At 38.9% G+C, this 13,114-nt stretch overlaps 1 protein-coding gene across 17 annotated transcripts in view; it reads right to left on the bottom strand.

Moving 5' to 3' along the window:
- The window catches only part of PRRC2C (proline rich coiled-coil 2C), a 108,117-nt gene that overhangs the window by 76,891 nt on the left and 18,112 nt on the right, over positions 1–13,114 (bottom strand). For 16 of the 17 annotated variants that reach the window (XM_062192762.1, XM_062192776.1, XM_062192767.1 and 13 more), the window contains exon 2: positions 922–1,099. In XM_062192762.1, the coding sequence (XP_062048746.1) occupies positions 922–1,033 (112 nt within the window). In that variant the 5' untranslated portion in view covers positions 1,034–1,099. Of the gene's footprint in view, positions 1–921; positions 1,100–1,474; positions 1,494–13,114 lie in introns of those variants that run through there. The other variant, XM_062192763.1, reaches the window with a different exon arrangement.

Below are 13,114 nucleotides of genomic sequence, written 5' to 3'. Positions count from 1 at the left end.
AGCCTACTGAAGCACAGCGCCGGCCTGATGCTTTAAAAATTCCAACAATACAACCTGACCTACCATGAAAATGAAATCACTGATAATGATGGGTTTTGAAAATTAATTCAGGGTTGGGGCTGGCGCTGTGGCGCAGTGGGTTAACGCCCTGGCCTGAAGCATCGGCATCCCATACGGGTGCTGGTTCTAGTCCCGGCTGCTCCACTTCCGATCCAGCTCTCTGCTATGGTCTGGGAAAGCAGTAGAAGATGGCCCAAGTCCTTGGGCCCCTGCACCCACGTGGGAGACCCAGAAGAAGCTCCTGGCTCCCGGATCGGTGCAGCTCCTGCCATTGTGGCCACCTAGGGAGTGTACCATCGGATGGAGGACCTCTCTCTCTGCCTCTCCTCTTTCTGTGTAACTCTGACTTTCAAATAAATAAATCTTTAAAAAAAAAAATGTATTCAGGGACTCTAAGCATGTTAGAAGATAAACACTGACTTTATAATATATATTGCTAATATATCAAACATGGTTATGTTTCTAGTTTTCACAAAATATACTGAGCTCAAGGTACCTAAGCTAAAAAAAAAAAAAAAAAAAAAAACCAGTAAGAAATATAGGACTTTATTCTGTTGCTAAAAATGTACTAAATACTAACGTATGGTTGTGTGCCTTTCAATCTCAACTAAGTTTTCCTTTTGAAGCTATATATTTCTACTTATTTTCTGCTGACAAGGGGTAAAAATAAAAATATTTAAAAAGGATTTTATGAAAGCATTTTCAATTTTAAGATTCATTTATCCTGAAAAATGTGTGCATATATTAAAAAGGGTAAAAAGGACTGCAGTAAGTGGGGTATGTATCATGTTCTCAGTTCTAGTATACCATTTTTAGTAACAGAAACATGAAAAATGAAAAGTGTCACTTGATTTTGCTCACCTGTAGTTTTCTGAGTTTCTAAGGATTTTCCCTTGTATGTATTAAATAAACTGAGTGTTGCATACTTTTTCCCATCCTTTGCTTTTGTGCTCTGGCCTGACTTCTCCGACATTTCGGTGGAAACTCATCGAGTCCAAAGCCTCCTGCCACACCCCTTAAAATCAGTCTTTTGGATTCACTTAAGAAAGAAAAAAATAAGAATAACTTTAGAATGTATTAGATCACTAAAAATTCAATAAACCCAAATATTCACAGAAATCCTAAAAAAAAAAAACCCTAAGCAATGAAATTAATAACTCATATCAACGATAACTTGATAGATCTCTTTAATACTGTCAAATTCCAATAGCCAATAATGACAAAATTAATAATAAATTACTATGCACACATTATCTATGGTTTATAAAAGCTTAAATCTATCATAGAGAATGAGGGTTATAATCCATGCTCAGATGAAGAGTTACAGTAATACAGTGCAGAGAGACTATCTATGTAATAGACACATGATTCAATTTAATAAGCCTGGAACTACTGCCATCATTAATCTACACACCTAGAATTCAGCTATTTGAAGACAGCCATCATCCCTCCTATGTCTTTATTTTCAGGCAGTACGTGTCAAAAGCTGTATCAATTTAACAGTTTAGAACAGCAAGAACACTCTACTTCTTCTGTATTCTGTAAAGGGTAAAATATTTCCTCACAAACAAAAAATTTAAAAATTGCCTTTCTATGTTTATGTACCAAATGTAAAATAAGTGGTTCCGAAATTTTTTCAGTATAGAAATAAATCCTTTTATGTTTGAGAAGTTATTAGAAATCAGTATTATTTTAATGAACATCCATACATATACAAACATTCTCCATCTTTGGAACTAATGTACCCCAATTTTGGACATGCACCCCAAATCATGAATATATCAGCAACTTAAAAAACTCGACAACAACAAAAAAAAACCAATCCAGCTGAGAAATGGCAAAGGAGTTCAACAGACAGTTCTCTAAAGAAGAAATACAAATGGCCAATAAATATATGAAAAAAGCTTAACATCACTAGCCATTAGGGAAATGTAAATCAAAACCATACTGAGATGTCACCTTAACCCTGTCAGAATAACTAAAATCAAAACACAGAGAGCTCTGCCAGGTCATAGCAGAGAGATGAATTGAAGTGGAGCCCATGCACCTGGCATGGGAGATCTCAGCTCCAGCTGCTGCAGCCATTTGGGGAGTGAACCAGTAGATGGAAAACCTTTCTCTCTCCTGCCTTTGCCTCTCTGTAACTCTTTCAAATAAATAAATAAATCTTAAAAACAAACAAACAAAAAAACCCAAAGAGCAACAAATGCTGACTGAAAACGTGGATAAAGGGGAACACTTACACAATGTTGGTGGGAATGTAAATTAGTACAGCCACTGTGGAAAAAGTGTGATTTCTTAAAAAACTAGAAATAGCCTTACACTATGTGATCCAACAACCTCACTATTTGGTATATACCAAAAAACCTGAACACAATGTATAAAAGAGATACCTGCACTACCATGTTCATAGCAGCACTGTTCAAAATAGCCAAAAACTGGAATCAACCAAGGTGTTTACGGTCATTGTCTATATTTCCATTAAACTAAGGTCTTTTTGCTTTTTACTCGTTGATTCTGATTTGGTGAAGTAGTAAGCCTTTTCACCGTAATGTAAATTTAAAATGTTATTTCAAAAACTAAAAATAAGACAATGAGAAGGAAGAAGGGTGGGAGAGATGGCAAGAGAGGGAGGGAGGAAGGAAGGGAATATCATTATACATTATACTTTTATCCATAAAGCACACTGAATTTGTTAAAAATAATTAAAACTTTAAAAAATTAAAATATGAAGAGAAATTTCAATTTCAGTGACTAAGTAGAAATGCTCCACCAGAGCATAGTGCTCTTAGAATTACAAGTTTAGAAATTAATTTTTCCACCAATACATGCTTATTAGCCTTTAAATGACTTAGTCCAATCTTATAAATATTGAGGTGTAATCCATGATACCTATTTCTCAATGTATAGTAGACACTACATAATTATGTAATCAACAAAACGGGATTCTCCTGTCACTTATACTTTCCTTTGTAAGAATTAAGGTCTGAAGAATGCATTTAAACTAAATGGTACAATGAGGTATTTGCTTCACTAGTTTCTTTCAGTCACAATGGCTAGAATGTCACTGCACTGTATAAATATAGCTGTCTGAGGAACTAGAATATCTTTATGCACTTATTCTCATAAGGGAAGAAATATTAAAAATTATTTTTTTTCCAGACTTAAATAAATCACGAGAGGTGGGCATTTGGCCTAGTGACACCAACGTTAGACTGCCTGGATTTAATACTCAGCTCTGCACCTGACTCCAACTTCCTGCTATTGTAGACCTTGGGAGACAGTGGTCACGGCTTAAGTTCCTGGCTCCTGGTTCTGGCATGCAGGTTTTTGAGGAGTGAGTCAGTGGCTGCTTTCTCTTGCTCTTCTCAAATTAATGACATTTTAATAAGTAGAAAAAAAAGAATTACTCTATCTTCAATTTAGTCAGGTTTCATACAAGGATTTTTTTTTTTTTTTTTGAGGTGTCAGACTGGGAGAAGTGTAGAGAGTGGCTAATTCTATTACAATTGCTAAACATACTGAGACGTGAAACATAGGGGATGGTACAGAATAAGTACATCATGCAAAAAAACCTAAAAAAACCAAAGTCAAGCCTGCAGACTTATACTACTATATAAATCATTTCTCTATTGGTTCTACATGGTCAACTGCATCACAGTAAGTGGTATTATTTTATATGCACATAATTGCTACTCAATGTTTGTGCAGTCAAATAAAATTTATAAAACATTCTCACATGTAGTACATGTCCAATAACCTTGTAATGCAGTTAGCATTCCAGTTTTACAGAACATGAGGTTTGGAGGTAAGTTAGATTGGATTTGAAGCTTCAAGGTCAATCTATAAACAAGACTTCTAGTCCAATCCATTACACTGTGCTACCTCCTCCCATGTAACAGGTTTAAGCAACCATTCAGTTTTCCAAGTATACATTTCTTTCTTTCTTTTTTTTAAATTTATTTGACAGAGTTAGACAGTGAGAGAGAGAAAGACAGAGAGAAAGGTCTTCCTTCCGTTGGTTCACCCCCCAAATGGCTGCTATGGTCAGCGCTGCACCGATCCGAAGCCAGGAGCCAGGCGCTTCCTCCTGGTCTCCCATGTGGGTGCAGGGGCCCAAGCACTTGGGCCATTCTCCACTGCCCTCCTGGGCCACAGCAGAGAACTGGACTGGAAGAGGAGCAACCGGGACTAGAACCCGGCACCCATATGGGATGCCACTGCCGCAGGCAGAGAATTAACCCAGGGAGCCGCAGCGCCGGGCCCCCAAGTATACATTTCATTTCTAACAAACCACCTTTTGTTAAGTTGGAAAAGGATTCACTTGCAACTAAAAGAACTACACTAACACACAATTAGCTTTCAACACGTATAAAAACTATACTGATTAACTGTACCCCAAGAGTGCTAATAACAAAAAATGTGTGAAAAGATATACTACCAGAATCTATCTCATTAACATGTTTTTAACACTGACATGGACACAGAAAGAGGAAGAATATTCAACTACAGTAACAAAGATAGCAATTCACTATTTGACAAAAGTACTGAAACATTTTCTATCAGGCAAAAGAAAAAAAAACTGATGTTATCCACAAAAAGTCAACTAGGGTGGTCCTTGTATTAAGTGACTGCTTGGACAGCTGCATTCCATACTGGGGTTCCTGATGGGAGTACCAGCTCTCTGTGCTTCCAAGCTGGCTTTCTGCTAATATGCCTGGGAGACAGCAGATGAAAGCCCAAGTGCTTGGGTTCCTGCCATCCATATGGGAGACTCGGATGAAGTTTCTGCTCCTGGCCTTGGCCTGGTGTAGCCCTGGCTGTTGTGGGCATTTGGGGAGCGAACCTGTGAATGGAAGATCTGTCTGTCTGTCTCTCTCTCTGTTACTCTGCCATTCAAATTAAGAAATTTCTTTTCAAAAAGTCAACTTGCTCTTTAACCCTCACTTGATCGTTAGCACCTAAGATTTATCAAATCTTAGACCTTTCATAACCCCACCATTACTATTCAAGCAATGCTCTTGGTGGAAACCCTTTCTGTCTACATCACAGAGGAAGCAACATCTTACGAAAGGAATTAAACTTTTTATGAGTAAATCTATAAGCCCATCCATGTCTATATTAATCTTCTCCTTCCTCCATCTTATTACTTAAGTGTATCTAGGCATCATCTGGAAACTTGTTAGAAACGCAGACTCCAAGGCCCATATATACTGAATCAAACTCTGAGGATTGGGCCTAGCACTGTTTTAGTAAATACCCCAACTTGATTCTAAGGCTCATGAAACTATAAGGCTTATTAACGTATTACAAACAGTTATATTCTATTTTTAAATAACGGGAGAGATTTGAGAAAATGTTTGGCCTAGTGACTGGATGCCTGGGTCACACCTGGCATTAAGTATCCAACTCTGGCTCTGGTTCTTGACTCCAGCTTTCTGTTAATATAGACCCTAGGAAGCAGATGCCATGGCACAAGTGACTGGACTCCTTCCAACTACATGGGAGACCTGACTTGATTTTCTGTCTCCTGGCTTGGGCCTCTAGAAAAAATCAGTCCACTGAATTCATTTGGGAAGCAAATCAGCATATGGGAGCTTTCTTTCTCAAAAAAGAAATTAAAACGTTAAGAAAGATCCCCAGGTGATTCTATAATGGAAGCAGTCTGAAGACTCATCATTATCTTTCTTCCCATTTCATCTAAAGTCATTTCCCATGTTCTCAACTCTGTCCTTGCTTCTTTTCTCATATAAATTCTCCTCTGTAGGGATTTCAGAAACTACTGTGGCTTCAACTGCCAAATGATCATCTCAAATTTTTATCTCCAGAACAGCACTGTGGTTCTGGAAGAATGTTACCTGACTGCCTACATATATTTTTTTGTTGTGAATTGTTTCAACTCTTAGTAGAACACAAGCATCTATTTTATATCAAGGCTTTAACAAGAAAAATCTACCAAACATTTTGCCCAGCCTAAGGAAACGGTAGTTAAAAAATTGAATTGAGGACAAGACACTGTGGTGCAGCAGGTTAAGTAGCTTCTTGGGATGCTCACATCCCACAGCTGATTGCCAGCTCAAGTCCTAGACATTTCAATTCTGATCCAGCTTCCTGCTAATGCACCTAGGAAGGTAGCAGACAGTAGCCAGTGTGGCAGGATTCCTGGTTCTTGGCTTTGACCAGGCCCAGCCTCAGCTGTTGCAGCCATTTGCAGAGTGAATCAGCAGGACAATCTCTGTCACTCTGCCTTTCAAATAAATAATTTTTTTTTTAAATAAAATGTTCACACTACTCAAAGTGATATGCAGACTGAATCCCTATTAAAATTCCAGTGGCATTTTTCACCAAAAGAAAAAATTCAAATGTGTATGAAACCACAAAAGATCCCAAATAGCCAAAATCACCTTGAGGAAGAACAAAATTAAACTGGGAACATTAAACAAAATAGTATGGTACTACCAAAAGAACATACACATAGAAACAGAATGGAGAGTCCAGACAAAAATGCAAGGAAATATGGACAACTAATTTGTTGACATGGTCACCAACAGCACACAGTGGCGTAAAGGATAGTCTCTTCAAATGGTGCTGGGGAAATTGGATATCCACATGCAAAATAACTGTCATTCTAGACTCTTACCTTATACCATACACAAAACCCAACCCAACATGGATCTAAGACATAAATTTAACTTCAGAAATTAAATTTTTAAAATATAGCAGAAGAGCTCCTTGATATTCATCTTTATAATGACTTTTTGGATATCACACCAAAAGCTCAGTCAATAGGAGTAAAAACAAGTAGGATTACATTAAACTAAAAACACTTCTGCTCATCAATGAAATAATCAACAAAATGAAAATGTAACCTATAGAATGGGAGATATGAAAAGGTTAATCTCAAATATGTAAGGAAATTACATAACAGAACAGCAAAAACAAAACAAAAATTCTGTTTAAAAAAATGGGCAAAGGTTCTGAAGAGGCATTTTCCCCAAGAAGATATAACTGTGTCCAACAGATATGTAAAAAGGTGCTTAATACCATTCACTGGAGGAATACAAATCAAAAGCACATATCAATTAGGATGGCTACTATCAAAAAGACAAAACATAGGTGGTTTGAAGAAAAGGGTGTGAATATTGTTGGCAGAAATGTAAATTAGTACAGCCTTTATATAGAACAATATGGAGACTCCTCAAAAAATTAAAAACAGAACTACAATCTGACCTTGAAATCCCCCCTCACAGCTCCCATGTACATTGTAGTATTACTTACAATAGCTAAAATATAGAAATAACCTAAGTGTCTACTGACAGATGAATCATGATTTGGTAGTCATTCTCTCCTCTTCCCTTCCCTGCTCCCTCTCCTGAACATTCAGCTTTTAAAAAGGAGATACTTTCATCTGTGGCAGTGTGGAAAACCTGCAGGACATTAAACCAAAGAAAATAACCCAGAGAAAGAAACATTTCATGACCACACACTTATGTGCAAGGTCTTTAAAAAAAAAAAGTGAAATAAATAGAGTAAAACTATAGTTACCCAGGGCAAGGAATGGGGAGAAGTAGGTCAAAAGTTACAACCATGCAGTTACATAGGATGAAAAAGTCTACATATCTAATGAACTACCTAATATAATATTTTATACTGAAAATTTTGAGTGGATCTGAGGTGCTCTTAACACAGAGTACTATGATGAAAGATGATGGACAGGTAATTTTGCTAAATGGCAATAATGATTTCAAATGTATACCAACACAGTATGTTGAATACCTCATTAAAAAAGAAACCATGAGCTGTTGCTGTGGCAAAGCGGTAAAGCCACCACCTGTAATGCCTGCATCTCATTTGGGTGCCAACTCCTGTCCTGGTTGTTCTACTTCATACCTCCCTGATAACAGCCTGGGAAAAGCAGCAGATGGCCCACGTCTCTGGGCCCCTGCCACCCATGTGGGAAACCTGGATGAAACTCCTGACTTTCACTTTGGCACATCCCTGCTCATTGTGAGTATGGGGAGTGAACCAGTAGATGCAAGACAGATCTCTTTCTCTCTGTAACTCTTTCAAATAAATCTTTAAAAAAGAAAAAAACTTTTAAAAAGTTTTATTAAATTATACAGATTTTCTAAATACAAAAAAAAAAAAAAAATCCCCACAACAATTGTTAACAAAATAAAGCTTCTATGTAAGGCCAAAATAAAAGTTTCTACAAATATACCCTAAGATTCATGCTTAGTCGTTCTTTTTAAGGTTGAAAATTCTGTCACAAGTTTCTCCTTTCACAATGGGCAAACTCCTGTTTACACGTTCTTTCAAAATCATAGTGGGTGCATTCTCTGAGGTAAGAAAGATGGAAGAAAAAAAATCAGCTACACAGAATGCCAGAAAAGAGAAAAAAAATTTATGCTTTCAGAGTCTTTTTTTCAAGTTTCATAGTAACCACTATTCCAGAGGAGAAAAAATAAATATATGCTCAAACAGGACTGTGAAATAAATGCAATCAAAAGATAAGGAGAAACTTACTATACCTGCTGCTATGAAAGGATATACATTTAGTAAAACTGGAAAAACAAGAAAAGTCAATTCCATTATAGTGACTTCCAGTTAAGTGTAGGTATTTTTAATTTAAAACTGCAGTCCGGGCTAGTGCTGTGGCGTAGTAGGTAAAGCCACCGCCTTCATTGTTGGCATCCCACATGGGCACCAGTTCCAGTACCAGCTGCTCCAATTCCAATCCAGCTCTCTGCTATGGCCTGGGAAAGTAGAAAAAGATGGCCCGAGTCCTTGATCTCCTGCACCTGAATGGAAGACCTGGAAGAATCTCCTGGCTCCTGGCTTCAGATCGGAGCAGCTCCAGCTGTTTGTGGCCATTTGGTGAGTGAATCAGCAGATGAAAGACTTCTCTCTCTCTCTCTGCCTCTCTCTAACTCTCCCTTTCAAATAAATAAATAAATCTTAAAAACAAAACAAAAAAAAAAACAAAAAAAAAACCAAAAAACTGAAGTTTAATTTAGCCTGTTTGGTTTCTGGTGTCTTGCTTCTGAAAGGCTTGAGATACCCTGATAATCTGAATTAGGCTGAAACTTCATTCAACACATACTTGGAGAGAAATGTCAGTGATTTATTAAAAAATTAACATTACTTTTAGGGCAAATTATTAAAGAGTCCAAGTAACTCAGCAAAAGCATGGAATGGTCAAGATTTAGTTTCATTATGAATAATTTTAAGATATTTTGAAATGTTTAATAACTGTTTTGGATGCCTAAAATGAATCAAATATGGCTATCCAAGAATTTCCTAAGTAATGATTTCAACCAAGATGAGCAATAGGAATTAGATTTACTTTCTCTCCTGAAACAATTAAAAACAATGGACTGTGTGTGTGTGTTTATATGTGTAACAACACTGGGCAAGGATGGATAGGGATCCTTAATGGATGGAAATTGAGTTGAGCCATTCAGTTGACTGAACTTATGTCTGAAGAGTTCCAAACCATGGCACAGAGAAGGGAACTAAAGTGAAAGCTGACAGTCCCAAGGCCGGCGCCACAGCTAAATAGGCTAATCCTCTGCCTGCAGTGCCGGCACACCAGGTTCTAGTCCCGGTCGGGGTGCTGCATGCTGTCCAGGTTGCTGCTCTTCCAGTCCAGCTCTCTGCTGTGGCCCGGGAGTGCAGTGGAGGATGGCCCAAGTCCTTGGGCCCTGCACCTGCATGGGAGACCAGGGTAAGCACCTGGCTCCTGGCTTCGGATCAGTGCGGTGCGCCAGCCGCAGCGGCCATTAGAGGGTGAACCAACAGCAAAGGAAGACCTTTCTCTCTGTCTCTTTCTCACTGTCCACTCTGCCTGTCAAAAAAAAAAAAAAAAAAAAAAAAAAAAAGCTGACAGTCCCTAAGTTGAAAAAAATAAAGAGGAGACAAAGCTAATTAAGAAATAATACTGGAAAGAAGAGAGCTATACAGAAAACCCTACAGATCTGTAAAAGCTCTCCCTTGAGTATTCAGTATCTATGTGGCACAGGCATGCAAGCAAATTATCCAAAGCAGCAGTGAATAATCAAAATCTGAAATTAAATATGGTACTATTTATAATAGTAACAAGCATTTAAAGATATAGCTGACAAATATGCAAGACCTGTACACGCAAACTATAAAACATTAAAGAGGGGCTGGCGTTGTGGTGTAGCAGGTAAAGCCGCAGCCTGTAGAGCTGGCATCCCATGTGGGTGCTGGTTCAAGTGCTGGCTGCTTCACTTCTGATCCAGCTCTCTGCTATGGCATAGGAAAGCAGTACAAGATGGCCCAAGTCCTTGGGCCCCTGAACCCACATGGGAGACTCATACCCCAAACTCTCAGTAATTTAATAAGAAACAACTTGATTTTCAAAAGGGTACAAGATTTGACTTCATATACCAGAAATACACAAATGGCCAGTAAGCACAAGAAGATATTCAGCACCATTTTATGTGGCAAGTGCAAAATAAAAAGCCACAATAATGTATCTTTGATTCTGTAAAAGAATGGCTAAAACTACAGAAAGAAGGCTGGCATTGTGGTACAGTGTGTTCAGCGGCTGCTTGCAATACTCACATCTTTTATTAGAGTCCTGGCTATTTTGCTTCCCATCCAACTTCTTACTAATGCATTTGCAAAGGGAGCAGATGATGGCCCAAGTGAATAGGTCTCCACCAGGTGGGAGAACCAGATGGAGCTGCAGGCTCAGGCTGGCCCAGCACTGGGGAGTGAACCAGAGGATGGAACCTCTCTTTCTGCCTCTCTCTTGTCACTCTTTCAAATCAATCAATTAATAAATCTTGACAATAAAATGAAATTACAAAATGGTTATACCGATGTTGGCAAGGATGTAGAAGAATTGGGTCTCTCACACTGCTGATGAAATTGAAAAATGGCACAACCACTTCAGAAAACAATTTGGCAGTTACTTAAAACGGTAAACATTCACCTACCATATGATCTCCCTATTTCTCTCCTAGTGTTTATCCAAGATAAATGAAAACTCATATGTGCACTATGGTTCTTAGTTTTATTTGTAATAACCCCAAATTGGAAACAGCTCAACTGCATACCAAATGACTAGATAACCAAATCGTGGTGTGGACCATCCAAACAATATAAAAGAATGAACTATCAATACAGATCTGTGGGGGCTGGCGCTGTGGTGCAGCGGGTTAAAGCTCTGGTCTGAAGCGCAGGCATCCCATATGGATGCTGGTTCTAGTCCTAGCTGCTCCTCTTCCGATCCAGCTCTCTGCTATGGCCTGGGAAAGCAGTATAAGATGGCCCAAGTCCTTGGGCTCCTGAACCCACGAGGGAGACCTGGAAGAAGCTCAAGGCTTCGGACTGGTGCAGCTCCAGCCGTTGCGGCCATTTGAGGAGTGAACCAGTGGATGGAAGACCTCTCTCTGTCTCTACCTCTCTCTTTAACTCTGTCTTTCAAATAAATAAAATAAATATTAAAAAAAAAATACAGATCTGCATGGATAAGTCTTGGAGACTATGCTGAATGAAAGACACCCTTCTACCTATACGTCTATACTTTACATATAATTTCACAAAATGCAAACACAGTATAGGAAGCAAATCAGTGGCTGACTAGGGACAGGAAAGAGGAGGTTAGGAAGAGGGATTAGGAGGGGCTTAAAGGCAATTTCTGTTGACAGGGACATGCACAAGTCAAAACATCAAACAGCAAATTTTACATGTATCCTTACTGCCAATTATATCTCAATAAAACCATTTATTTTAAAAAAACTCTAGATTTTTTACTTCGGTTTAGCATACATATCTATTAGGGAAAACTAAGGCAAAGAACAGAATGATCAAGGGATTAGATAAGGTGGAAATGAAATATTAGAGTCACACACACAAATTGAGTTGGGTAAAATGGAGGTTGCAAGGGAAGGAGGTAATGGCAGAAGGGAAACAGCCTGGGGCGAGATAAGAAAAGAGAAACCAGTAACCCTGATAAGGAGTAACTGAGAACTACACAGTAATGTAGTTGATTCTGAGGCATAAAAAAAAATCTCAGACCATCAACAAATGGTGATTTGTTCTTGCAGCTGACAAAAAAAAAAAAAGTTTAAGATTCTTTTGGCTATGAAGTTAAGCAGAAAGCCATTAATGTAGAAGAGAATCAACTAGAAATTATACTTCTCCCCTGCAATAAAGGAACTCACAACCAAAATTGTGCAACAATTAAAGTATATAACGAAACAAAGTAAATAATTATATAAACCAGAAAAAAAGTACTGCCTTAAATCTTCCTATTACTAGACAAAGCAATAATGTAAAAAGTTATCCAACAATGTAGGAAAGAAGAAAAACCAGAAATGAGTAAATGATAAAATAGAGCAATACAACTGAAAAAGTCAAGAGCTAACTCTTCTGAAAAAAAAAATAAGCTAGCAAATGTCCACATTAAAAAACTAAACCTGGAGGCCGGCGCCGCGGCTCACTAGGCTAATCCTCCGCCTTGCGGCGCTGGCACACCGGGTTCTAGTCCCGGTCGGGGCACCGGTCCTGTCCCGGATGCTCCTCTTCCAGGCCAGCTCTCTGCTGTGGCCAGGGAGTGCAGTGGAGGATGGCCCAAGTGCTTGGGCCCTGCACCCCATGGGAGACCAGGAGAAGCACCTGGCTCCTGCCATCGGATCAGCGCGGTGCGCCGGCCGCAGCGCGCCAACCGCGGCGGCCATTGGAGGGTGAACCAACGGCAAAAGGAAGACCTTTCTGTCTGTCTGTCTCTCTCTCACTGTCCACTCTGCCTGTAAAAAAACAAAAAAAAAAAAAACAAAAAAAACCCAAAAAAAACAAAAAAAAAACAAAAAAAAACTAAACCTGGAGCCGGCATTGTGGTGCAAGGGGTTAAGCCACTGCATGCAATGCCCAGCATCCCATATGTGCACTGCTGAGTCCTGGCTGCTCCATTTCTGACCCAGCTCCCTGAGAAAGCAGTGGAAGATGGCCCAATTCCTTGGGCCCCTGCATCCACATGGGAGACAACAGAGGAAGCTCCAGACTCCTGGCTTCAGACTGA

Source organism: Lepus europaeus, chromosome 5 (assembly GCF_033115175.1).
Source record: "Lepus europaeus isolate LE1 chromosome 5, mLepTim1.pri, whole genome shotgun sequence".
NCBI classification, from domain to species: domain Eukaryota; kingdom Metazoa; phylum Chordata; class Mammalia; order Lagomorpha; family Leporidae; genus Lepus; species Lepus europaeus.
This window is presented reverse-complemented; position numbering and strand designations above follow the sequence as displayed.